At 39.4% G+C, this 27,841-nt stretch overlaps 1 protein-coding gene across 2 annotated transcripts in view; it reads right to left on the reverse strand.

Moving 5' to 3' along the window:
• Positions 1 to 8,630: 8,630 nt before the first annotated feature.
• The window catches only part of CMTM4 (CKLF like MARVEL transmembrane domain containing 4), a 61,457-nt gene continuing 42,246 nt past the window's right edge, over positions 8,631 to 27,841 (reverse strand). The window contains exons 3-5 of one of the 2 annotated variants that reach the window (XR_010561899.1): positions 13,406 to 13,504; positions 11,761 to 12,148; positions 8,631 to 10,545 (exon numbers count right to left, since the gene is read on the reverse strand). Coding sequence is in view for 1 of the 2 variants with exons in the window: in XM_065416536.1 (XP_065272608.1) it covers positions 11,975 to 12,148; positions 13,406 to 13,504 (273 nt within the window). In the remaining variant the exon portion in view is untranslated. Of the gene's footprint in view, positions 10,546 to 10,722; positions 12,149 to 13,405; positions 13,505 to 27,841 lie in introns of those variants that run through there. The other variant, XM_065416536.1, reaches the window with a different exon arrangement.

The following is a 27,841-nucleotide window of genomic DNA, read 5'->3' on the forward strand; positions in this document are numbered from 1 at the left end:
ACCATAAATGTTGTTATGATCTCTTCAGCAGTTTTTGGAAGTAAATAAGCTGCTGTGTGTTTTGGGATCTGATACTGTCATTCTTGTAAACAAATCTGCCCTTTAGATTTGCAATTTATTCACACACTATTTCTGGAATTCAGGGAATTATTCCTCAAATAAAATGAAAATAGTGGGTTTTATGCTGATGTTCTCAAAATCAAGAGATGCATACAAAAATACTAAGATATTTCAGTATCACTTTAATAATACATTGTGTTGCTTGCTGTCACGATTTTATATTTATTGTTGAGATATTTGGTGTTTTTCTTAAGCCTCAGCTCGTGGAGTCACATGATTATGTGAGACTGTCAGCTGTCATTTACAAAATTTCTAGCTCCTATAGTGGCTGGAAAAAAATCACCACCACCAACTGAAAAAAATCTAACTCTGAAAACCCAGGAGTCAGATAAAGGGAACCCAAATTTTATTATTTTTAAAGTTAAGTGATTTTAAAGCCAATCATGATTTTTTGGGGCCTGACTCAAGATTTTTGAATGCTTGGGGCTAGCCATGCTGCACTAAAGTCCTGAGTTTTTGACACGTTCAAGTCAATGAGACCTCTGGTTGCTCAGGACCCCTGAAAAGAATCAGACCTTGAGGGAATCAGCTGTTATTCTGACTGCAGAGTTTTCTTCTGCTGAAATTGTCAGTGCAACAGCTCGTTATGATCAGGGTCGGCTCCAGCTTTTCTGCCGTCCCAAGCGGAAAAGAAAAGGGGAAAAAAAAAAAAAGAGCGGCGGCACTTCGGCAGCAGCTCAATCACGCTGCTTCTTCTGCGACAGTTTGGCAGCGGGTCCTCCTTCCTCTTCAGCGGCACTTCGGCGGCGGGTCCTCCCTCTCTTCCTCTTCAGCGGCACTTCGGCGGCAGCTCAAAGAGGAAGAGAGGGAATGAGGGACCCGCCACCGAATTCCCTCCGAAGCCCCGGACATGCTGCCCCGATACCGGACAGACTGCCGCCCCTTTGAATTGGCCGCCCCAAGCACCTGCTTTCTACGCTGGTGCTTGGAGCCAGCCCTGGTTATGATCATACTGCTGTTTTCTGCATTTTTAACCCCCATACATTTTAGTTCAATAACAATAATTAAGGTCAAAGCATTTACAAGCTGATATAGGATCACTTCACCTACAACTGAAATGTAGCTATCTAGTGTGAATTTCCAGAATTCTGGAGCAGCACTTAGCAACAATACACAACAAATGAGGCTAGGAAGAGAAGCAAGCTTCCGATAGCAAGTGCAGAGTGAACTTACATGTAAATTTAAAACACCACTCACAGGATTATCAAAGTTATAGGTAAGGAGAAAAAGAAAGTCTCCTTTTATACCACATTTGGATGAATTCACAAGGCACTCTCGCTGTTTTATCTCTGCACCTTATTCCTGTCAGTGGACACTTTGTTCCAGTCTCCTGAGTCATTGTTGTACAAGTGATAGCATAAGAATATTAGCTTGGCATGGAACTCAAGCCCTTTGTAGAGAGCCTTTTTAGACTGTCAATTAACTTACAGGCTTGCCAGCTGTGTGACACTAAATAAGTGTTTAAGGAAACATTTAGAAGACTCTTGTCAGTTACACCCAGGAATTTCACGTTTTGCCGGGCAGCTTCCAGACCCTGCGCCCCCGGCTGGGCACTTCCCCTCCCGGGCTCCAGCTGCGCTGGGGAAGCGCCGGCCGGGGCGGAGTTGGGGCGGGGAAGGGGCGGGGCCGGGGGTGGGAAAGAGGCGGGGCCAGGGCCCCGTGGAGTGTCCTCTTTTTTTATTTTTTAAATATGGTAACCCTATGCTACATGGAATTTATCAGGGACTACTTACGTGCTTGTTTTTTTTAACAACTCTCTTATCCACAAAGAATCTCTTTCCTGGTGCTTTATCATCCTCACCAATTCAATCACAACAATTTTCTTTAAGCATCGAACTAATAAACCAGTTTACACCTGCTGTAGTAGTGGATGGCAATTTCAGATAATCATCAGCAAAGATGATAAATAACCAGCCATGATACCTAGTACTGAATTTATACATTACATTTACAGATAACGACAAAATGTTTTAAACACTTTAACATGTCCATTTATTAAACAAGAAATCCTTCACAAATGATTCCGTACTATACTGATCAGAAATTAGTGTTCAGAAAACTATTTTCCCTACATACAAAAATACAGATTTTACTACTATGAAGACATAATCAGAAGAGTACCATGAAAATTTTTAGAACATTAACTTGATATATCAAAAGAACAAAGGAAAAAAGCTAGCAAAGAGACAACAGCAAACTCAAAAGGCAGCACAAATACTACATTTTAAATTGGAAAATTAAAAAAAAAAATTATTGTGCCCATATACAAAACACTGAATAAGCAAAATGACATTTAAAACTGATAAAATACACCATTTAAGTTGTGTTATAAAGGCATGTGTTTTAAAAACATATAGACAAGATCAAACAGCAAGTTAGAGATTGCCTTCTATATCACATTAGTAAATTTATTACAATCCTTCAACTTTTGTTTATACTAGAACATTAATTAAAAAAGAAAAGAAGTGCATAACATATAAAAGAATATCAGTTGTCTCTATAAAACAAGTTTAGGAAGCGTTTGTTCTTGTATGATTTTCTTGCCTTTAAAGTTGTCCAGAGCATCAATAGAATTTCTTTGCATAAAAAGCCTGACAGCTACTACACTTACTGTATCAGGTTAAATTAGTTACTGATACTGTGAAGAAGGTGACACCAGTTTGGATTAGAGGGTAAGTACCTGTGCTGGAAACTTTCAATATTATTTGTTGACCATCTTACTTGTGGTTTTTTGCTGATCTAAAATAGATATAAGAACACCAACCAAAAATACAGTTACATTGTATCAGATTGTAAATGATCTTTATACATAACATTTTGCTTGAATTCAATTTTCTTAAAACTAAAAATTCATTTGTCAGAACATGCTTTTATACATGAAGGCGAGATAATCACATGGGGCCCGAGTGATTATCTCGCCTTCATGTATAAAAGCATGTTCTGACAAATGAATTTTTAGTTTTAAGAAAATTGTCCTTGAAGTCAGTGGGGAGTTTTGCCTGAGTAAGGGCTGCAGAATCAGGCCCTGAATCTGCAGTGGCACATAGATTCCCTGTCATTTTAAGTTTTTCAGCCAAGACAAGAGATTTCTTTTTAAAATTTATATTCTATCTTAAGTAGTGGTCTAGATGCAGGAATGTTTGGATCAGCCCCAGTTGGGGCTCAGATTCAGCATCAGGGTTGCATATGCATCCCACAAATGGGGATCTCTTCAGGCATGTATTAAGGGGGGGGGGGGAGTATTTTCAAGTATATTTCTACATTAGTCTGGGTTGTTTTTCACCATTCAGGTTACAGTTTTGAGCAGACCAAAATAGGTACAACTTTCCTGTTCCACCTTGAACTCAGAACTTTACTATTAGTGTACAAAGGGAAAAAATGGCTGCTGTTTACCATTAAGGCTAGTGTTACTGAAAATAAAACACAAAGCTGGAAATGTGTTAGTAAGCCATGTTACAAAAATAGTGTTTACTGGTTTAATACATTACATTTCTGTCTTTATGACTGACAAAGTACTTATACCAAACATGGAAGGCACCCTAGGTGAAGTAGTTTGTCCAATATTTGTTTACAAGTATGTGAAAAGGCATAACAAATGTCAACTTTTCAAATCAAAACTGAGCAATAAAGTGAGTAATAAATACATACTTTACTATTTTATTCTGGGTTCCTGAACCCTTACAAACTTCAACATATACAAACAGTTTCAATGGACACTAATGTAGAAGAGGAGAAACCTGGCCAACAGAACACCTTTCAAGTAGCTATATCATTCATTCCAGGATGTCCTAAGTGTTGTATTTTAAATATAGGAATTATTTTAAAATGCATTAAATTGATCACAATACAAATAAAAAGTACTATTCTCACTATAGGTCTGCAATGTGATTTAAAGCTGCATGAATGGTAGTGATAAGATGCACTATCCCTCCACAATATCCAATTGCTAGGAACCAGTAAAACATTCAAGATCTAGAAGTATAAAAAGTAGAAAATTGAAGGTAGCAAATTTTCAAAATATAAGGCTGGTAGCCTGAACCACTTTAAACCTATAGACTTCAGGAACACTATAGCATTGCTAAACTATCTAGACTATTTTACTTTTGGGATTAAAAGATTACTAAAAGTACTAAGTCAAACTAGTTATAGATATTTCCTTTCAAATGTGAAGCTTTCAACTAAATATGTCTATTAAGACATTTGTCTAAAAAACAACACCCTGAAATTTACTATGTTCTGGATACTCATCAGGTCCTTGCAAGTCAAAAGAAGCAGATGTTTATATTTCATCCTGTTCCCTCAGTATTTCACATCCAGAGGTTATAAATATAGTTGTAGGGACCAGCCCCAACAAAACCCCAAAAACCTGTTTACAAGATCTGGACACTGCTTTTTCAAATGTTTTTAAGTCTTCATTATGAATTTATGACAATTTCCATATCCTTCACTATATGTTAATTAGCTTTTACTTAGCTCACGAAATCCATGGGACTGAAAACCTTCATAGTAAGTTCAAAGCTCTATGTTATAAATATGTCAATCAAGGTAACTAGGTATATTGTATATAAAAACAAAATTAAATATTTTCTTTGCCAAGTATAATTTAAAAAGGAACACCTGTGACTAGTTATACAACAAATATTTATTAGCCCATAGCTACTAAGAGACAACATTTTCACTAGGTCATTCATCCAGCAGAGCTGAATGAGTCCAGTGGAATTGTGAATCGGTAACTATAGTGTATGCCAGCGCAAGATGTACTTCATCACATTTTTGGAAAGAAATGGGTGACTTTCACTTAGAGGCATAAATAAGAACACTTTTGAAGCCTGCATGTCCCTAAACAAAACTGACCTGTGTCATCTACTCTAAATCAAAGAATATTATAAATCACAGCCTGAGTAGATTCTCTTTTAAAAGTGTATTTCACGAACATCAATGGGTACATGAGGGTCAAAGATCTTTTTCTTTTAACTTTCACAAAAAATAAACTTTAGGGCCAGACTATATCCTCCTACTCTCCCAGCCAATTTGAAACCTCTCTGCTCCTGTGAATGGATGATGGATACTATGGCGATAGTAAAGAGAGTGCTAATAAGAAAAATTCTAATGAAGTATCCAGCGAATTCTTGAATAAGGAGAAATAGTTTGTAAAGAGCGATTTAACTTAATCCTGCTTCTGAGTCTTGGTAACTTCCCCTACTGAAAGGAAGAACTCTCTACCACTTTTATTAGCAGTTTTCAAATATAATTTCTTTCCAGATCCTTACTTGACAAACTTTACAGCATTCTGCTATTTTCGTACATATTTCAGTTTCCTTTCAAAATGATATTTTTATGACCATGAGGCCTAAAATAACATAATAGTTAAAAAACAACCTTCTATCTCTGCATAATGTGTCTGATCCATAGTTGACTCCAAGGCCATCCCAACAGTCCACCACATTATGAATGGGGCTCATAGCTAGGGACTAAGTATCCTGATCTTGCAGAGACCTACACACTTGCTCAATTTTACACAATATAAATAGCTTTGATTTCAGCGGGACTACTCAGTGTGTACAACTTTGCAGGATCGGTGCCTCACACGGGGCACATTCACCCTTCTGGTGAAAGTAGGATTTGCATTCTGTAGTGACTCCTTTGACCAACTACTGGCTTTTAATTGGGTTGTTCGATAACCACACTGGCTGATATAACAGCATAGCTCTGACACAGATTTTAAAGTATACTGTTCACAAGCACAGAATCTCTCTGATTTAGTATCTTATCTGTGAAAAGCAAAAAACACCTCCCTTCTCCTTCCCAAGGGCACTGAGGATTATTAATGTTCACACATCACTTGGAAAATAAAGAGTTATGTAAAAGCATTAACAGATTTTTCTTAGATTCATGGTCAGATTCTACCAGACTATTTATTTGTCCTAAATATCAATCAAAAACCTTTGGCTCCCGAGGTTTCAGCGTTAAGAGCTGATCATGTTTATGCTATTTAGACTTGGAAAGCTGTTCAGTCTTTACATCACATCTGAAGAGGATGGTTGATGCTATTTTGAATAGTGTTTGAAATGCCGAGTGCCTCCGGCTTTTTGTGACGGGTGCTCTGCAGAACCACCGTAAGGAAAAGGGTGACAGAATGTTTATTAAAAAGAGAGTCAGAAAAGACGACACTAGGCACAGAGGTGGGGAGATTTAAGACCAGGAAAAGATTCCCTGTTGAAAAACAAAGCTGGTATTGCCAAAATGATGTGATGTGGGTAAGTTAAGCACCACTTGCTCTGCCTGTATGCCTCAAACCAATGTAACAGAAGGGGTAAGTAGCATAAGGGAAGCTCTTCACTTGTTTAAGGAGGCCAAACTGGACATTTCATTGAAAACTTTAGTAATTAATTCTACAATCCAGTTGCACCGGACTACCTGGGTCCATTGTCTAGAACAGCAACTCTCAAACTGTAGTCCAGATCACAGAGCTCTATCTAGTAGTATGAATGAGAGTATTGTAAGACCCAGTGGATCTTGCAGTAACAGGGCAGGACCATGCCAGGCTCTCTATCTTATGAAGCAGTCCACAGAAAGAAGAGTTGAGACAGTCACTGATTTAGAAGAGACTGGAGATAGCCAACTGTCCATCTCTCCCCACTTCCCACCAAAATTAACTATCAGGTACAAGCGGAGAGAACAAAAAAGGTCCAGATCATTCTAAGTGATAGGCTACGGAACTAAGCGATGTGATACGAAACCTAAAAGGAAGAGTAGTTTCCTTGTTAATGGAAAGTTAATTTCAAACAGAGCTTTATCTGCCAATCCTGATGGTACACTAAGGCTCTTTAAAGCTCTTTTCTGATGTCATTCACGTCTTTGCCTAACAGACAATCTACCACCAAGAAAGGAAAAAGTAATAAACTTTGCTACCACAGCCAACCAAGCTATAACTTGTATTCAAAAGGCTACAAGGACTGGATGGACAGCACAGACACTGTGGGACCAGGGCCACTGTTTCAGAACCATCAAGTGCTAGAGAGCTTGGGGTCCTCTGAAGCACTGGCATGAGATCTCACAGCTAGCTCTCTCTCTCTCTCTCTCTCTCTGGAAAAGGGAAAGGGTCTTCCATTCTTTTCACCTCTTCACCCAGTTCCTACTAGGTTTCTTGTGAAATTATTTCTATGGCAGAGAGTGGTTTCCATGTTGCTATAGTTACAGAGAATGTGACAAGATGAACAAGTGGCCAGGCTGACAAAATTGAATATGGGATTGACAGAACGCCGTGTACAGAACTATTTAAAAGAAACAAACAAAACCAGAAGTCTGCACGTGTAGCTGCTACCATTAGTTGTCTATTTCATTCATGTTCTCTTATGGGTAGGGTCCTACCAGATTCACAGCCGTCACGGACCATGACATCAGACCTTGTAGCTATTGGAGGGGAGGGAAAGGAGCAGGCCTGGGGGTGCCCCAGCAGGGGGGCTCTTACCATTCACCGGGCACCTGCGAATAGTCCGCCAGGCTGGGGAGGGACAGGACTTCCTCTTCCCCTGCACAGCCGCTCTTGGGAGGAGAGAGACCCACCTCCAGGTACCTCCCCTGGCTGCAGAAAGATCCGTAGCTGCGCTGCCTTCAGAGCCCAAACAGCAGCCACCAAGCTTCCTGCAGCCAGAGGAGGTTCCTGGTGGTGGAGGTGGGTCTGATCTCCCCTTGCTGCTGGGACCGCCCCAGCCAGGGGCTCCTAGCTGCTAACCCCAGCTGGTCTGGGGAGGGACAGGACATGCTCTTCCCCTGCATGGCAGCTCTGGAGAGGGAGGAGGGAGAGATCAGACCCACCTCTGGGTACCTCCCCTGGCTGCAGGAAGCTCCATGGAGCCCAGCTCTGAGGGCAGCAATCCCACAACCCCCACTACAACAGCTTTGCGACCCCCCAAGTCTCGTTTTGGGTCAGGACCTCGATGGTTACAACACCGTGAAATTTCAGACATAAAATCTGAAAGGGTGAAACTGACCTATTTTAAAACCCTCTGGCTATGAAATTTACCAGAATAGACCATGAATTTGTTAGGGCCCTACTTATGCACAAATGTGGCAAATTTTCCCCTCAGCTACTCATACACACTGAAATACATTGGAATTGCATATCTGAGGACAGGATTTGCCTTGGAAAGAATGCCCTGATGCCTAAGACAATTTCAAGCACCACATTTCCACATCGTTGAGAAATGGTTTAATGGTCTGGTTTTAATTTGAGCTCTATTTACAATGTTGTGGATCCCTTTGTGGAGCAAAGTAGCTCTCTTGTGGACTAAGGAAGTAGTCCCTTTATGTTTAACAAACGGTTCAAAGTGAGACTAACCGGTAGTAAAGCAGAACCATAATCTGATAGGGGGAAGCACTTTAACATGAGTTTCCTGTGTAAGTTTCACAAAAGTTAAACTTTCTGCCCCATTTTTTACATAGAGGCCAATATCAGTATCTGCATTTTGGTTATTAGTTTTTTTAATTTGTTGGCAAGATGCTGATATTTCATTATGCCACAGTACAAAATCCAGTCTGGAAAAACCAAATCACTGTGTACATACTGTAGGATATCAGTATATGAATTTTAATTTTCTATCATAAGCCAAATGAATCCATCCCCTTCAACTTACATGACAGTCATAAATAACGTTTTCCTAGACTAACAAATCTCTAACTTAGTTTTTAAAAAAAGTGTATCTATCAACACTAAGATCATCTTTGGTCCCAAAAGCTATACGGAAGTTACATCTATTTTTCGGTTTGTTTACAGTTATTTAAGATTTGTGTTCAGAAGTGGGTTTTTAAAATTTTTATTCTGTCCTAGCTCATCTCAAAAACTTTATATCTTCTGTAATTGTGCTGACCATGTAATAATGGTGTAAATAATAAATAATGATATTTTGTACTCAGCACATCAAAGCCATTGTATCTCATGTGTAATCATATCATACATTTGCTATATGATTGTACAATATACTATATTAGAGACCATTGTATCAGATTACTGAAAAAAAAGGTAATTCACATTAACTAGCCAGACCAAGCACGCACTTTAACAAAAACCTTCTGTGATCTAACTCTGACAAAGCACTATGCAGTTTCCCCTCCTTTCCCATGCAGTAAAATGCACATAACGTTAAAAGATACCAAGAAAGTACATAAAATTGTAAATGGATCTCTGTCTAGATCTCTAAGTAACCAGAACATTGCTTAGGGTCAGAAATTAACTAGAAAAGCACAAGGGGATTGTATAATATACCATTTCATTCCTTCTACTGATCAGCTAACAGGATACACTTTTGCTATGCTGAAAAGTCTTCGTTATTATACCATACACTGGATTCCTCTATTACTTGACTTCAGCGGAAGACCTCACCCATGAAATATTAATATAGTGCTGGATAATGCATCCTCTGAATCCCTTTTTAGAGGGTTTCGATAACATTTCAAAATATTCCTTTAAACTAAGCTGCAAGTCTACCCTAAAGATCACTGCGTTTAGTTTTTAAGGTTTATTTATGGATATTCCTTTTTTTTTTTTTTTTTTTAAACTGCAGCATCTATGAACTACCCCAATTATATCATCCCTCCAATACTTGGCACAGCATGCTGAAAAAACAGCTTATCCAATGGGCACAGTGCACACCTCCATTCAGCACTGCTAACCATACTGAGTTATAGGTCAGTTTTCATGTGACACCCCATTAAAGCTAGCTTTCACTGGAATTAATTAATAAAATGGCTATGTTCTTAACCACTCTAGAGGATCATTAGAACTTCAACTATTAGACTCTAAACTCAGCACTCCCTTCAGTTACAACTTTCAGTGAAATGTAAAATATAACATTAAATATGATAATATGATAAAAAGACCTCTATCAAGTTAAAAATAAACAATTAGTTTAATTTAATTATTAAAACAGAATTTTAAAAAGATCTAGTTTATGTGGAATGATTGCAAATAGCAAACAAGATGGAGAATGACAAGAGAGAAACAATTTCACTTTCTGGTTTTCATGCATCAGCACAAGGCTTGCATTGCCCGAGAAGTGAACAGTGCAGAATGTTCAAATCTAGAGCTTTCCCTGTTTCTTTTGGAATTACAAAAAAAAAAGTTTCATGTAAACATTTCTATTAACTTTATGATTGGTAAAACTCTGTTTGGAAAAAAAAAATCTACATTTTTGCACTTAAAATTGACTTGACAGTGTCTTATACGTATGATTCCAACTATGTATTGGTGTAAACATCAACCCATACTGGGAATAGTTACACATGAATACAATGCTAAAAGTCTGTGGAACAAACTCAGATCTGGTGTGAGTGTATACAACTTCACTGACTTCCATGAAGATCTTACTCATGTACATCAGGTTTATATTTGACTCCACTGGGGGTGGCGCGGTGTTGTGTTCCCATCTACAATAAATGAGAAAGCTGTTGTAAACACTTATCATATGCCAACCCATTATTACATGGGACACACACCTTAATCACAAAGCATACAAGATATTGGTGAAGTCTCCCTAATAAAATGATGACTAAGGTTCTAGACATAGTTTTGCAGAATTCAATAACCAGAGAATATAGTCTTCTCTTCACTGAAAGTTCAATGGAAGTGAGAAAATTTGAGCTAGGCAAATGGTCTGTAAACATGAGAAGCAAACAGAGAAAAACAATAGGTTCAACCACCCATATGTCCTCGTTACCTAAAATTAGCTTCAAAGGAACATTATAAAAATGTTTTATAGCTATGCCCAATTTAGGCATTAAACCAAATTATTTTACCTACTACCAACCAATTTTAATTTAACAGAACCACCAATCTAAAACCAGAATATGCCATAAAACGTATTTATCCTACACAAAACACGTCATAGTCTTGGAATATCCTACAATATATACATCATGCATTTTTGGTGGCTCCTGATTTCCTTAAAATTCCCAGATGACTGAACCTCGAAATAAAAAATGAACCTTGATTGGGATGTAGAGTCTATTACTTGACAACCCCCCCAAAAGTATTTCATGAATTAAAATCATGTAATACATATTCAAACATGAGCAGATACCTACATACTAGTGTTGGATGGGTTGTGTTGACTGTGCAGCAGGTGAAAAAGTGTTAGTCTTTCACATGTAGGAGCCCCAATTCAAAATCTGGTTGAGGTCATACATTAAATGAGTTTGGTGGTTTTAGGATAGTCCATAGTGTATCTGTCCATATCACCAATCCACCAGCCCAAATCTCTGACGTGATTGCCTGTGTCAGCTACAAGATGCACCAAGGATGGAACTGTGGGAGGTCTTGCAGGTGAGAAGTGAATTGCATCGGCAAAGCTGCATGAGGAAGTGTATAAAGTGTGGGTGTACGCTCAAGCTGGCTTATGTTATTGCTATTTGTCCCTCACTTTCTTTTCATATGCAATAAAATGTACTTAAGTTTTGGAATATTTCTTTCTTTTAACAGAACGATATAGTGTTGATCATAACATTCCTACTGGGTGATGAAATAGTGGCAGAGTGCGCAAGTTTCTCTAGAGCTGGTACCTGGAAAGAAGTACTATACAGGTGTTTAATCTAAAATATTAACATACATCAGATATATATGTAATCATTGTATATAGATCGTACTTTTGAATGGCCAATAATTATAGCCTCCAAGCCAATAGCTTCTGAATAAATGTAGATCAACATCTCTCTCTGTACATATAAATGGTCAGCTTATCTCTGCCAAGACTCTTCCTAAAAAATGAAAACTTCAAACTATATAAACTTCACTTGATGAAACAAAATAAAAAGTTGCTGTTTTCTATCCCCTCTTTCCAGTCCCACTCAGCTGTAGTTTTCACGCATCCAGACGCTGAATCTCAGGGTGGTGATCTACTTCTCTTGATTCTGTCCGAGCACGAATGTAATCACTTGTCTGCCGGCTGTTCTGCTGTCTGCTGTTCATTCGCCATTTTTTAACAGCTAAATACATATTCACAGCATACACTATCATCGCCAAGAAACCAAATATCTAAAAGAAACAGCAGCAAAACTTTGTCAAAGGCAATCTTCCAAATCAAAAATGATAACAGATTCACAACAAAACCGTTAGAGCTTGATGTTGTACTTAGCATTGACACATTGTTGTGGCCTATAAAAATCAGCTCCAATGCCTTTTATTTTAAATGAATTTTAGCATTTGTGAAAGGTACTAGATTAATGATCTTAAAGATTGAAGGTCTCTAGACACAGAACACCCTTGATACTGGCAATACAAGACGATGTTCATGTCAAAGGGACCTCTAAAGAGACAGGATAGTTCTTTCCCCCATTGAATCCTCGGCTTTTCTGCTGGATTTAACAAAGATGCCAAACACAGATTGTGGGTTTTGTGAAACTGAGTGAGAGAGAAGCTACCTGCTTATTGCTTATACAAATACTCAGCAAATGGTAGTGATTTTGATCACTATGGAGCTAATCTGGCCTCAAGCCAGTGATGCAAACATAAATGACCTAGTGCCACAATGAGAATTCCACTCTTACTTATCTATTATGCTGTGAAGCAATGCAAGTTAAATACTGCTACTCTACCATATGGCACTGAATGGCAAGGAGGGAAGAGATCATTGTCCCAAGATCAGGCCCCTCAAAGCACAGGAAATAAGGAGTTAATTTTTACTTCTCCTCAACTTCATCCCTGCAAAATTCTGTGGAGTAGTTATGTGACTTTAACCATTATTATACCCAGCCTTGCAAAACTCATTAAAATTTGCCAGTTCAGGCACAAATCGATTCACTTGCCCTTATGATGGTTGTGGTAATAAAAAATGAATACTCTTACGAACCCATAAAAGAAAAACTTACTAAAGAGCATGCAAGTAGAATTTTGCAAGACTGTCTGTAGCAACTTTAAAATGAGTCTGATTTCATGCATAGCTGTAACCTTTTATTAAAAGTAGTAAATAATAAAGTATTTGCAAATGACCATTCAAAGTTACAGAATATCTGATCAACTAAGCCTAAAACTTAGTTTCTTTGGCTCTCACCATTAAAACTTTTGGGGGAAGGGCTCATCCAATATCTCCTCATGTCATAGAGGGAGAGCTGATTTCCTTGAAATCAAAACATCGCCACTAGCCAAAAATGTGTAGATGATAACCATTAAAAGTATATAGAGATGTGTGAGCAAGAGTGAGGGAAATATCCAATGGGGTGCAGGAAAAAGTCACCCTTTACTTCTGATGAAAAATAATTGTCAAGAGTAAAGAAATTTGAATTGTTTTCTTACCACAGCAGCAATTTCTGCTCCAGTTTTATGGTTCAAAGCAGCAAGTACTACAGATGCAATGAAAAAGAAGAAAGTGCTGAGTCCAGTGTTGACAAGATCCTATAAAAACAAAGTTATTAGAATTACACACAATCATCCTTTTTTGTTTTATACTGAATGGATGAAACACAGAGGAAGATCAGAACAGAATCTGCATTAACACTCTCCCAACTTTTATGTAGTTTATCCTTTTGCAAAAAAGGCAATGAAACTTATCCAGGAAGTACATTACACTCAAAACATACACGTACACACATATATACATGCTATGTGAGCAAAATTTGCAAATCGCTGCAGATTCAGAATATGTTACACCAGTTTCTATTCAGAGTTAGTATTTAGAAGCAAAAAAGCACTGCTAGTACAAACTGTGAATACAACTATTTTACTACAGCTGACATTAAAGAAATCTGCAGCATTCCAACTGCTTAACCTTAATGCAGCTCTCATGTGTGACTCAAACTACTGCTCTTTCAAGCCACTGGAGCCAGATAGTGTCTTGTTTGTAAAAGTACTCCACACTTTATGGCATTATATGAATAATACAGAATGTCTATTATTCTCTCTCTCACACACACACACTTTTATTAATATATGTATTGGATAGGCAAGTATGTAATATTCACACACTATTTATATATGTCCATGAAAAAACCCACATACTCTCTCCAAGAGGTTACCAGGATTAGAAAGAAATCTGATTTTTTTTTTAAAATGTAGACACACTTGCAGCAGCAACATATGCAATTCAACTAACTAGACTTTGTGTTGCTTAGCAATGAAGTAATCATGCTGCTAAGCTTCCAGCATTCCAAATCAGGTCACTAACATACTGCTGTCGACACAACTACAAATTCTAAACTAGCAGCTATTTGACAAGAGGGCTATTTTCTTCAATGCTCCACTCAATTGCCAACAGTTAAAAATCACAAAAGCAAGAGATAAAGTACCAAAAGAACAGAGTGGTAGAATCATTTAGTTTATAAAGAATCCCTAGCGTGTTATTTAGGGCACCCTCCTGCATCATTTTAAGGGAAAGAAGCCATTAGTGTTGCCTTGGAATCTAGCTGCTCAGACAGCTACGTTACCACCAGTTCTTCAAGACAAGCAGAGTGCAATTATGAAGGTGAGGGAGATAGGGGCAAGGAAGAGCATGGAATGCAGCAGCTGAGGACAGGGCAGGGTAGGTAAACTTAAGGAACATGAAGTAATTGGGAGAAGGGAATAACACTAACTGAAGGGACAGAAGGATCAGCTTTGTACAACCAAGGCTGCAGTGCAAACCATAGTTTCAAATTCAAATGCGGCAACTGATAACTACAATACAAAACGTTTTGGAGATATTTCAAATGTGCCCATCACTGTATTATCTGTAATTAAAATGCACACAGTTGTCCATAGTGGCCTCTGCTGTTAGTCTTTCCTACATTCAGCACTTTGCTTACTGCCAATTCCCACTCTCAATCATTTACTGCAGCAACATTTTTGCAAAAAGCAAGTCTTGTTAAGTGCTGTAAAAATGGTTATGCTTGGACTCAGACATATTTCTTCAAGTGGGGCATTCCATGGACAAGGGTCCTTGACTAAGCTCCAGGAATCTTAAACTTTGACCTGGCCACAGCTAGCTTCACTATGAAAGCAGCTGTCACTTTGGGTTGTGAAAAGACATGGCAAGGCCCCAAACTATTTTCTGCCTTAAAGGCCAGGGATTTGAAAAAAGCACTGGAAGGACAGATTACACTGGTCTACAATTTTTGAGAAGTCGTCTGCTTCAGAGATAAAATGTGCTATTTATTATGTATTTTGATGTGCTGAATTCAAATATGACAATTAAAACAACTGATTGGCTACTGTTTCTAAGATATTTAAGTTTTTACATTTTATGTCTATGTATATTGTGTAGATAGTAGAGTTTTAATCATAAATTGTAAACCTAGGTCTTTTCATGTGTTTATGGTTGCTTTACATGATAATATTTCACCTGTCCTGTTTATGTAACACTTTAAAAATCAGCAAAAGGGTTATATAAATAAAATTTATTATGAAACAAAAGGCAAAAAACTATTATGTACATAGTTTAGTCCTATTCAGTGTCTACTCGGCGCTTCTTGGCTTGTCTCTTGTATTCATTAAATTGAGCATCTCTTGTCACTGTCCAGCAATAGTCTGCAAGCACTGATGGGCTCCATTTGCCCTGATAGCGTTTCTCCATTGTTGCAATGTCCTGGTGAAATCGCTCGCCGTGCTCGTCGCTCACTGCTCCGCAGGTCGGTGGAAAAAAATCTAGATGAGAGTGCAAAAAATTTATCTTTAGTGACATGTTGCAACCAAGGCTTTTGTATGCCTTGAGGAGGTTTTCCACCAACAACCTGTAGTTGTCTGCCTTGTTGTTTCCGAGAAAATTTATTGCCACTAACTGGAAGGCTTTCCATGCCGTCTTTTCCTTGCCACGCAGTGCATGGTCAAATGCATCATCTCGAAGAAGTTCACGAATCTGAGGACCAACAAAGACACCTTCCTTTATCTTAGCTTCACTTAACCTTGGAAATTTTCCATGGAGGTACTTGAAAGCTGCTTGTGTTTTGTCAATGGCCTTGACAAAGTTCTTCATCAGACCCAGCTTGATGTGTAAGGGGGGTAACAAAATCTTCCTTGATTCAACAAGTGGTGGATGCTGAACACTTTTCCTCCCAGGCTCCAATGACTGTCGGAGTGGCCAATCTTTCTTGATGTAGTGGGAATCTCTTGCACGACTATCCCATTCGCAGAGAAAACAGCAGTACTTTGTGTATCCAGTCTGCAGACCAAGCAAGAGAGCAACAACCTTCAAATCGCCACAAAGCTGCCACTGATGTTGGTCATAGTTTATGCACCTCAAAAGTTGTTTCACGTTGTCCTAGGTTTCCTTCATATGGACTGCATGACCAACTGGAATTGATGGCAAAACATTGCCATTATGCAGTAAAACAGCTTTAAGACTCGTCTTCGATGAATCAATGAACAGTCTCCACTCATCTGGATCATGAACGATGTTGAGGGCTGCCATCACACCATCGATGTTGTTGCAGGCTACAAGATCACCTTCCATGAAGAAGAATGGAACAAGATCCTTTGGACGGTCACGGAACATGGAAACCCTAACATCACCTGCCAGGAGATTCCACTGCTGTAGTCTGGAGCCCAAGAGCTCTGCCTTACTCTTGGGTAGTTCCAAATCCCTGACAAGGTCATTCAGTTCACCTTGTGTTATGAGGTGTGGTTCAGAGGAGGAGGATAGGAGAAAATGTGGGTCCTGTGACATTGATGGTTCAGGACCAGAAGTTTCATCCTCTTCCTCATCTGACTCAAGTGAGAATGATTCTGGTGCATCAGGAACCGGTAGTCCTTCTCCGTGGGGTACTGGGCGTATAGCTGATGGAATGTTTAGATAATGCACAGTCCACTTTTTCTTCTTTGACACACCTTTCCCAACTGGAGGCACCATGCAGAAGTAACAATTGCTGGTATGATCTGTTGGCTCTCTCCAAATCATTGGCACTGCAAAAGGCATAGATTTCCTTTTCCTGTTCAACCACTGGCGAAGATTTGTTGCACAAGTGTTGCAGCATATGTGTGGGGCCCACCTCTTGTCCTGATCTCCAATTTTGCAGCCAAAATAAAGGTGATAGGCTTTCTTAACCATAGTGGTTATACTGCGCTTTTGTGATGCAAAAGTCACTTCACCACAAACATAGCAGAAGTTATCTGCACTGTTCACACAAGTACGAGGCATCTCTGCTCACTTTGGCTAAACAGAAATGTGTCCCTTTGCAAAATCAAACACTGACAAATAAGAGAGCATGACACTGTATGATTTCTAGAGCTGATATAGGGCAATTTGTTCAGCAGAGTGATGTAAGCTTCGTTATGATTGCATCATCCATGACTTCTAGGAATAGCATGATGCAATTCATATCAGGTATGACGCAATACCAGCTTCAGATTGCATCATTCATTGTTTGCCTAAAAAGCAAGTACTGTCCAAACCCAGTCATAGATTTATTCATAGATCCATTCAAAAATGTATTTTAGTCATTTCTGGTTTAAATTGAGATCCCTTCCCTTTATAACTCACTTATCCTCCGCCATTCCCAAGTCAAGGGTCGTATATACTGACCCAATAGCATATCTTGAAAACTAGAGCCAATCAACAATTTTAAGCATCATTTTCTTTCTCAGTGACCCAGAATTAGTAAAGTTTGACTACATTTATTTCAGAAGCATTTTGGCTGTAGAGCAGTGTTATAGAGGGTGCAAATCACTGGCATGATTTATGTGCTCAGCTGAAAAAATTTCTGAGAAGAAGGGCTACTACATTCTGTACAAATTGGGGTTGTGTTGTCTTCGATTTCAGCCCAGGTACAGTAAATTACAATGAGGTGAATACAAGGATCACTGTGGCCAGATCCTCATCTAAAAGGAAGAGACAGTTTCCTGACACGTTGGAGAAAAATCCATTGTTCACTACTGTTGCAACCTGTATCCAGAATCAGTAATGAATGCAGTAAGACTGCCAGGCTACCTTGAAAAATGGAGGGAAAGGTCAGTGACCAAAGATATCAAAATGTTTGCACGTGACCAACACCTGTCTAAAGAGCAGCTACCTCAAATTATACCCAGGCAAGTCTGAAGTGATGGTGGTTATATTTGCCAAGGAGTATTACAACCAAGATCAGGAGCCTAGGCGTAGATGTTGAACAAGTATATATGAAGGCACAGTTCCTATCTTGAAGGCCTTACCATCCAAAAAATAAAGATGTCCATTTACTGCTTTCTGGGAGCAAGCAGTATTTCACCACCTCTCCAAGTGGAGGAGAAATATACAGTACTGATCCCTGTGACTGTATGAGAGCTGCTCAGTACTAGTCTTTAGGTCCTGTTTGAGGGGAATGACTCAAGTCATCATAGTGTTGCACTGTCCACTTCAGCTAAGTCTTGTAACGAGGTCAGTAATGCCTAGGCTTGATGCTATTCAACATTTTCATCAATGATTTGGAGGTAAATATAAAATCACTGCTGATAAAGTTTGCAGATGACACAAAGATCAATGGGAGTGGTAAATAATGATATAGGTAGGGCAATCGTTCAGAACAATCTGGATCGCTCGGTGCTGGGCCCAGTCAAACAAAATTCATTTTAATATTACCAAATGCAGAGTTTAGCTTAAAAAAAAAAAACCAATTGAGAGGTGACTTGATTACAGCAGATAAGTAACTTCACAGAGAGAAGGTACTAAAAGTCTCTTTAATTTAGTACAGTATTTCCCAAACAGTGGGTTGTGATTGGGATGGCTGTAGATAGGTTGTGGGCCCAGTGCAGAGGCCCAGCTAGTTGGGTGCAGTGGGGGTGGTTTGGAGTTTGAGAGCAAGTCCACCCTGCAATGGTGGCTCCTGTCCTTTCCAGGTGTTGTGACCTGGTTCAGAGATTCTAAGGCCAGAAGAGACCATTGTGATCATCTAAGTCTGACCACCTGCAAAATGCAGGCCATAGAACTACCTCAAAATAATTCCTAGATCAGGGGTAGGCAACCTATGGCACGTGTGCCAAAGGCGGCATGTGAGCTGATTTTCAGTGGCACTCATACTGCTCGGGTCCTGGCCACCGGTCCAGGGGGCTCTGCATTTTAATTTAATTTTAAATGAAGCTTCTTAAACATTTTAAAAACCTTATTTACTTTACATACAACAATAGTTTAGTTATATATTATAGACTTATCGAAAGAGACCTTCTAAAATTGTTAAAATATATTACTGGCACGTGAAATCTTAAATTAGAGTGAATAAATGAAGACTCGGCACACCACTTCTGAAAGGTTGCTGACCCCTGTCCTAGATCATATTTGTTAGAAAAACATCCAGTCTTGATATGAAAATTGCCAGTGATGGAATATCCACTATGATCCTTGGTTAATTGTTCCAATGATAAATTATTCTCAGCATTCAAAATGTACACCTTATTTCCAGTCTGAATTTGTCTAGCTTCAACTTCCAGCCATTGGATCGTTGTTCTACCTTTCTCTGCTAGATTGAAGAACCCATCATACCTTTCTCTGCTGGAGTGAAGAGCCTGGCTCTCTGCTCCAGGTGCTGAGACCTAGCATACGAGGCCTCAGCACCACTAACTCAAATTTGGTGCAGCCACCCCTCCATCATGATGTATAGAGCAGGGATAGGCCAAAATACCCAGAGCACAGAGCTGGGCCCAGCCCTGCAGGATGAGCTTGCTCTTTTCCCAGGCTCTCCTCCACTCCGGGCCACTAAGATTGTAGTGCCAGGGCAGAGGTGGTTGGTGTCAGTATGGGCATAGTGGTCGGTCATCACAGAAGGATGACGACACTGGTTTATGATTTTGCGCCCCTCCTGCAATTCCCCATGAAGTTGGATCTCGGTGGGTCACAAAAAAACAAAAAAAAAACCAAAATGCATTTGGTGGGTCGCCTTAGTAAAGAGTTTGGGAATTACTGACTAGTGTACAAAGGCATAACCAGAACCAAGGGCTGAAAGCTGAAACCAGACACATTCAAAGTAGAATTAAGGCCCACATTTTTAAACAGTGCGGGTGATTAATCACTGGATCACACTGCCAAGGGAAATGGTGAAATCTCCATCTCTTAGTGTCTTTAAATCAAAACTGGATGTCTTTCTGGAAGGTATGCTTTAGCCAAACAAGTTATTAGGCTCAACACAGGGGTAACTGGGTGAAATTTAATGGCCTGTGGTATACAGGAGGTGAGACTAGATTATCTAATGATCTTGTGACCTTCAACTCTGTACCTGAACATCCAAGTAAAAGGATACCGAGTAGTACAGGCAAGGAGTTCTGCCCTGTCCATAAACAGAAAGACCAATCAATGCCTCAAGACCAATTGCCATGTCATAGGCTAGTCTGAAATCTGACTGTGAGAGGACTAAGACAGAATGTGAAATACTGCTGAAGTTAGACTGTCCCGACATTTCTCCATGATTTTTCTTAGGAAGGAGGCTTCGAGGCAAGGTGGTAGTTGGAGAGACTGTCTAAACTAAGGCAAGTATTTATCATATTCTATTGAATTTTTCAAGAAAGTTGTCAAGTTTCTCCCTCTGAAAAAAGCAGTGCTTCTCATTTCAAATGAAAAACATGACAGACTCAAACTTTAAATGCTAAAATCTGGTTTGAAAAAGCTAAAGCCCAAAGGAAGAGAGAAAGCTATGGTGAGGATTCTAGAAGCAAAAGATGTTTTATAAAAAAAAATAAAAAAAAAAATTATACATTAAGATGACAAAATGAGTAACCATAACAATAAAAAAGAATAAGCTAATTGAAAAAAGATGTAGTTTCAAATCTGGCCATGATGTAGCTGAAGTTTTTACTATTGTATTTATAGACAAAGTAAAACCACATCACACAGATAGAAGAATTTCAGCTGAAATTACAGCAACCTCATGAGACAGCATGTTGCGCCATAAAACGGTGTTCAAAGCTGCTGTCCATAACAGAATAAAGTCTAGGATCGGAGTCAAATCCACTCTAGACTGCTACTGATCCTTTACTCTCTCAGGAATAATTTAATGTCAGATTGATTTGCTGTTGCTTGCTAGTGATTTGTTATCCAATGGTCATATTAACTGTTCTAATCAAAATGAAAGAAGTATCTAAAATTTGTCAGATAGTGTCACTTTCAATGTCTTATCCATGGGGCAGATATTTGACTGACAACAGTAGGTCCACAGGGCTATATTTTCAAAAGCCGGATTCCCATTTTATGCTACACATTTAGCACTGTGTCACACTTTTTGTTCCCGCAACTGACAGAAGGTGCACATATTAGTAACTAGGTGCAGGGCCGGCGCTTCCACTAGGCGACCCTAGGCGGTCGCCTAGGGCGGCAGGATTTGGGGGGCGGCATTCTGCTGTCCTCGGCGGAAATTCGGTGGCGGGGGGTCGTTCCGCTCCGGGTCTTCAGCGGAAATACGGAGGCGGGTCCTTCACTCGCTCCGGGACCCGCCGCCAACGTGCCCCGAAGACGCGGAGCAGAAGGACCCCCACCGCCGAATGCTCAGAGGAGCGCTGCCGCTAGGGCGGCAAAAACCCTGGCGCCGCTCCTGACTAGGTGGCAAACTACCTGATAAGGATGGGCATTGCTCTGGCTCCAAATTCTCAGCAATGCAGGATGGCAGAGCAGGGGACAAGAGGGGGGAGTGATCTGGAGTTATTACTTGTAGTACCACAGTAACTAGGAGCCCAAGTCACAGATCACGACCCTAGGTGCTGTACAAACACAGAACAAAAAGAGTCTCAACGCCAAACAGCTTACAATATAAGACAAGAACAACAGATGGATACGGACCAAAGGGGGAGTACAAAGAAACAAAACAGTATTTGTCAGCATGATAAGCAGTGGTCTCAGAACACCAGCAGCCTGTTGTCATTTTTTTTTTTTTTTTTTGGTAGGCATCGTGGAAAAGGAGAGTTTGGGGAAGGTTGTGAAAGACAGTAATGAGTTAGTTTTGCAGATGTTTACGGAGGTATTGCCTTAGAACAAATTATACTCTTCCAGGCAACTGTACTAGCAGATTACAATAGTGGCTGCACAGATAAAGGTCTCATTAAAAAATGTTGTGATCCAATCTTCAGCCACACTGAATTTAACTGTGTGTGACCTACATTACCACCCAATTTTTCAACTGTGAAATTAAGACTAGGTTTTACTTTAATTGTATTTCTGTGTCTTCAGACTTCTTGTCCACTTCCTGAGGCAGGGCTGAATGACATAAACAGCACAGCAGGGCACAGCAAAGCAGTATCCAGGCAGCTGACAGAAGAGGCAATCCAAGGATGCTCTAACGTGCAACTTAATCATCCCATAGACCAGGGGTAGGCAACCTATGGCACACGTGCCGAAGGCAGCATGTGAGCTGATTTTCAGTGGCACTCACACTGCCTGGATCCTGGCCACCGGTCTGGAGGGCTCTGCATTTTAATTTAATTTTAAATGAAGCTTCTTAAATATTTTGAAACCTTATTTACTTTACATACAACAATAGTTTAGTTATATATTATAGACTTCTAGAAAGAGACCTTCTGAAAAGGTTAAAATGTATTACTGGCACGCGAAACCTTAAATTAGAGTGAATAAATGAAGACTCGGCACACCACTTCTGAAAGGTTGCCGACCCCTGCCATAGACTTTCACCTTTAAGAGTCAAGCATGGACAGGCAGAGGGAACCACAGGCCTAACTGTAGTGGAGAGACTGAATAGAGTCTGTGAATTTGAAGAAGTCTGTTGCTGCTTATAGGCAGAAAGTAAATTCTGAAAAGGAACAGATAGGGAAAGAACCTTTCCCTTAAGCATTACAGATTGGGTCCATTGCCAGGAGCTGGCTCTCTTGCCCAGTGGTGGCAGTGGCAGCCACGTGCCCTCACCCACTCATCTCCAAACCTGAACATATGTAATTTTCCAGGAGAAATTCTGGATGAAAACAGTTAGACTGCACAAGCCATCAGAAGCTATGTAAAGGCAAATCATGTATTTTTTAAATTCATGTACAAGGATACTTATTTTTATCAGGGCATTTTTACAGAATCCTTCTCTTTGCCATTCAATTCTTGAAACCCAAAAAGCTTACATTTAACTATTTTAACTTCCATCTAAATGTATATAATCTGGAAAAGAAACCTGCATTTCAGTGGGATGAGTTTGTCAAAAACCTGTTATAGAAGTTTGAGGTCTACCACTCTCCAAGTTAGTTTCTGCAAAATAGAGAGCTGAAACTAACATTTCCTTTTAGCTTCCTTTTCATTGTCCAACGTCTCTAATTCTTTCCCCAAACCATCACTTTACTCTACAAGGTTTGGGCTGTTTTCTCCTTGTTCCTGTGTGTAGCTATCAATTTGAAGTTTATACACATACCAGTCAGTCTGCTGAACCCAATCTCCCTGATCACCCCATAATTTTACTGTGTAGTCATGTTATTAAACATCATATGATCACACGCAGTGTAGTTACTAATGGAAACATGGTTTGCAAAGTAAAAATGTCATATAAAGAAATAACCAAATTAAATGTGTTAGAATCCAATTCCCACCCCCTCACCTCCATATTAATTTATTTTTACCCATGCAACAAAGGATGTATTCAAATACTGGATACTGCAACTAAAAATTCAGGATTCATGTTAGAAATTTGTCCAAAGGGGACAGACTCCTACCCATGGCAAGACAGTCAACAGCCAAAATTTTCAGAAATGACTAATGATTTTGAGAGTTCAGCACTTTCTGAAAATCAGGCCACTTTAAGACATCTCAAATTGGGCACATAGAAAAATTAGGTATCCAAAAATCACTAGTTGTGCCTGAAAATCTTGGCTAATATTTTAAGGGACAAGACACGATTTTGTGGCATTGGAAGAGGCGGTCAGGGTCAGATGATTTCGTCCTTATATGGGTCTCGCCATTTCTGGGTGTTTGCACAGGCTTTGCTGGAAGCAGCGTTTCTTGTACAAGAGTGACAAATGTGCCATTTCTATTCACTGTTTTCACGTTTCCACCTCTTTATTTTCTAACTTCTCTTCGTGTATGTGTGTTGTTGTTTTTTAAATTCCATGGTGTTCAGTCTCCTGTTCCCTCTCAACCCCTTACACCTTACTACTTACCAATTCTTCTGCCAAGTGTTTCTAGTCCTAGACATTAACAGACGTTACTGTCTACTGTTATACACATCACTAGCAATAGAGGCCACGTGCTAGTAGTACTCCTTGCATTTAAGCTAGTTTTACTAGGGCATCCTTAGCGGAAGAATGCACCGCCCATGATGATTAGAAAATTGTGAAACATCAAATAGGGATGGTGCACCTAGAACACAAGCCTGCAGCATATAATAAACCCTGCCAATGGTTCATAAATTAAGAACATGAAAATGATGTATCTTTTTAAAGGACATCTTTGTGACAGATATGGCAATTTCCTGCAGTATCCTGAATAAACTTTATTGAATTAAGTTAAACCTTACTCAATTAAGTTTATATATCATTTTGGGCCAGGGATTGTATGTAATTCCATAGGGGAGGAGGACCACAGCTCTCCAAGAACTAAAAACAGTGAGCGGCGATTAGTCAAATTCACTCAGATTGTAACACCTCACAAGAGGTACCACCTCCTGGCGATACTTGTATATCCTGATTCAAACTGGATTCTCCAGCGAACCAACAAAAAAAGGACTTTTGGATAAACAGCCTGAGTTTAAACTGATTCAGGGCCTGATCGAGCAAATGGACAGGACCTTCTATCCAAAGCAGGTATCAATCCGCCCTGGAAAGGGTTGGAAGAACTTGACCTATTGATGGATGTGCTTGTTCTGAGCCAAGGTGGTTATGAACTTGTAACTGCAGAAAAAACCCTTGGTGGGTTTGAAGAATTTATCACCTGTGAGAACAATTTTTGGAGCTGGGGTGATCTCTGGTAAGTTTACTAGCATGTGTGTAGGTTCTTTTATTGTTTTTAATGTTTTCTCCGTAATGCTTTCACCTTAAGAATAAGTGAGCTTGCTTAGGAAAAGCTGTGTGGTATCTTATACCTATGGGCAATTATGCGGTTTATAGCCTTTGAAGAGAAGGCAAAGCAGGCCTGCTGAAGCGCTCTGACTTTCTGGGGAATTCCCAATGTAGGCACGGAACTGTGCAGTCTGGAAATACCCCACTCAGGAAGGAGAGAGACCCATGTCTCTGCCCAAAAGAGGTATGAATGGGGAACCGGAATCCTAAGAACAGGTGCCTCTGCTGGACCACGGAGGCAGAATACAGGTATAGTTGCCCTGAACTGTGACCACCTCTTTCTTGGCAGAAGTAAAAAATAAAAGACAACTTTTTCCAGTTCCCATACAATATCTACAAGTAGAAAAAGTCTGGTGTTCTTTAACAGTCTCCTCTGTGATGCTCTTTAACCTACAACTTTGAAATGGAGATATTTAAAGCCAAGACTGATACAATAAAACAGTTTCTTCAGAGCAACATCAATTATTTTGCTGTCACCTACTTGGACATTTGTACCCATTGTTCCCCTCTGCAGCTTTTCTAAAAAACTCTGAAGCATGTTTTCAAGCAACATGAATATCCAGTGCTCAATCTTCATGTTCAATGAACCTGTGTTTGTTAACTAGTATCTGACACAGAACTGAGGGAGACATGAGCCAACATTGCAATCCAGACACACTTGATTTTAAAAACCTAGTACATGCTGATCTTCTAACATTCTTGACAATTGTTGGCCTTGTGTTTGTTTTAGATATAAACAAATCACTGACTAACATGAATAGATATAACCAAAGTCAGATCATCAACAGACAGTATAACAAACATTCTAGTTGGAGCAATTGGTTATGTAAAGTAGAAATTAAATGCGAATACTAAGTCACAAAAAAGTCCATTTTACTGATGGAATAACTAAAGATCTGTATCTGCAACAACTCCGCTCATACTCCCTCATCCAAGAGATTGTTGAGCTTCAGCATGCTGGACTGCCTGCCACAACAATTAATGATGACCTGTAAGTTCACCACCCCCATCTTTATTGGGGAGGTTTTGATTTCTCTTAGTTCTGACACAGACACATTGTGGCTTTGGGAAATTATTGTAAAACTACTGCAGATCTCGGCAGTAACAATCATCCTCTATAGCAACATAGGACAAGATTCTAATACTGAGACTATATACCTGGTAACCCAGGTGCAGGGCTTTCAAAACTTCTAGATTTTTATGTTCTTTTGTTACATTTTCCACTCTTGGTCTTAACTAGTCATACAATCCTTGTTTATGTTCCATGCCACTGTGTGCTTCAACATAGTTCTGCCAAACCATGACCCTTTGTATGCAAACCCACAACAAATTCCACTTGTACCTCACTTATGTATTTCACCCTGTCCAAGCAGCTTATGCTTCAAATAATAAACAGATAATGAACACATTTTGCCAAATGTAGTTATACTAACCACTTTGTTATGAGTAATTTGTTTGAAATATTTCTATGCAGTTACAATGCCTATGGATCATCTGGAACATGTGTAGAAGTGTACATCACATTCCTTGCTGCTACATTCAAGTATCCTTGCAAAATAGCATGCACATCTCAGCTGTGTATCACAGAGGGAAATGGAAATTTCCACTGTCATTTCCCCCAAGTCCTCACATCTCATGGTAATGTTGATAATCCTACGCAGCACAGAGGAATGACTGATCCATTCTTTTATCTCACTGTCACAGATACACAATTTTTAGCTCTCTTTCCAGAGAAGTTTCTTTCCTAGCTTCAGAAATCCCACGTTTCTTTCAGATACTGTATCTCAATAATATTTAGGTGGCAGTTGCATTTCTAATTAGGATGAAAACAAAACACTGTTGCTGAAATGGCTGAAAATGTAAGAGCCACAAAACGATGGATTTTGTAATATTTGTGTATCTGTGCTAGATGTTGGCAGACTGATGCATTTTTATGATAGACAGAGGAGTCAGGCAGAACCCAAGGAGCATTTTTTCTTATTTTGGCAAACATTGGTGTTGCTAGTAATGATTACTGTCACTAACAGGCTGGCCTAGTTAGGGATAAGACTGATGTAAGGGCACAGAAGGAAATTCACTCCCCAAAGAAAACACAATATTTGTATGCTGTGCTCTTATGCTGTAGGCTATGGATTTCAAGTACTATTTCAATGAACAGATAGAATGGGGGTTAAAACAAAGACATAGCCTCAATGTTTCCTGATATTAAATGAAAAAAGGTTATTTACTGAAAATCTGCATAATCTCAGTTTGCTATACACAACCAGCAGCAGCTGATGCATCTTTGCTGGCACAGATGCCCAGTTTGCTACCATCTATGACCCATGGTAAAATGCTGGGGCATTGATCAACTGATCTATAAAGAAATACCAATTTTTACAACATACTACAGAGGGCCCAAGGGAGTGGACTAGATGACCTAATTATTTTCCTCTTTAATTTCTAGGCTTATTGAGGATAAACTGTTTGCACAGGAAGTTTGTTATACAGATGGGTGCATCTCAGATAAGGTTAGGAAAGAGTCATAACACTACAAACTACTCAAAAGGCTAAAAAGAATGTGGCATGTTTGAACCTCTGTACTGCCAGAGCAGCCTCTGTAATTATGTTACATTAAACTTCAAAAACTTGCAGTTAGTCTTTAGATAAGGAAATACCATCCTGAAATTGATGATTAACTGAACAGGTACTGAAACTAATGAAACTGTAAATAGATAGGAATACACATGTCTCCTGAACACTATTGAGAAATTATGATGGTTGTCATTATTGAAAATGCTTTTAATAGATTGTGTCAAACATGAAAGGCTGCATAATTCCTAAATAACT

The sequence above is a fragment of the Emys orbicularis genome, chromosome 14, assembly GCF_028017835.1.
Source record: "Emys orbicularis isolate rEmyOrb1 chromosome 14, rEmyOrb1.hap1, whole genome shotgun sequence".
NCBI lineage: Eukaryota > Metazoa > Chordata > Testudines > Emydidae > Emys > Emys orbicularis.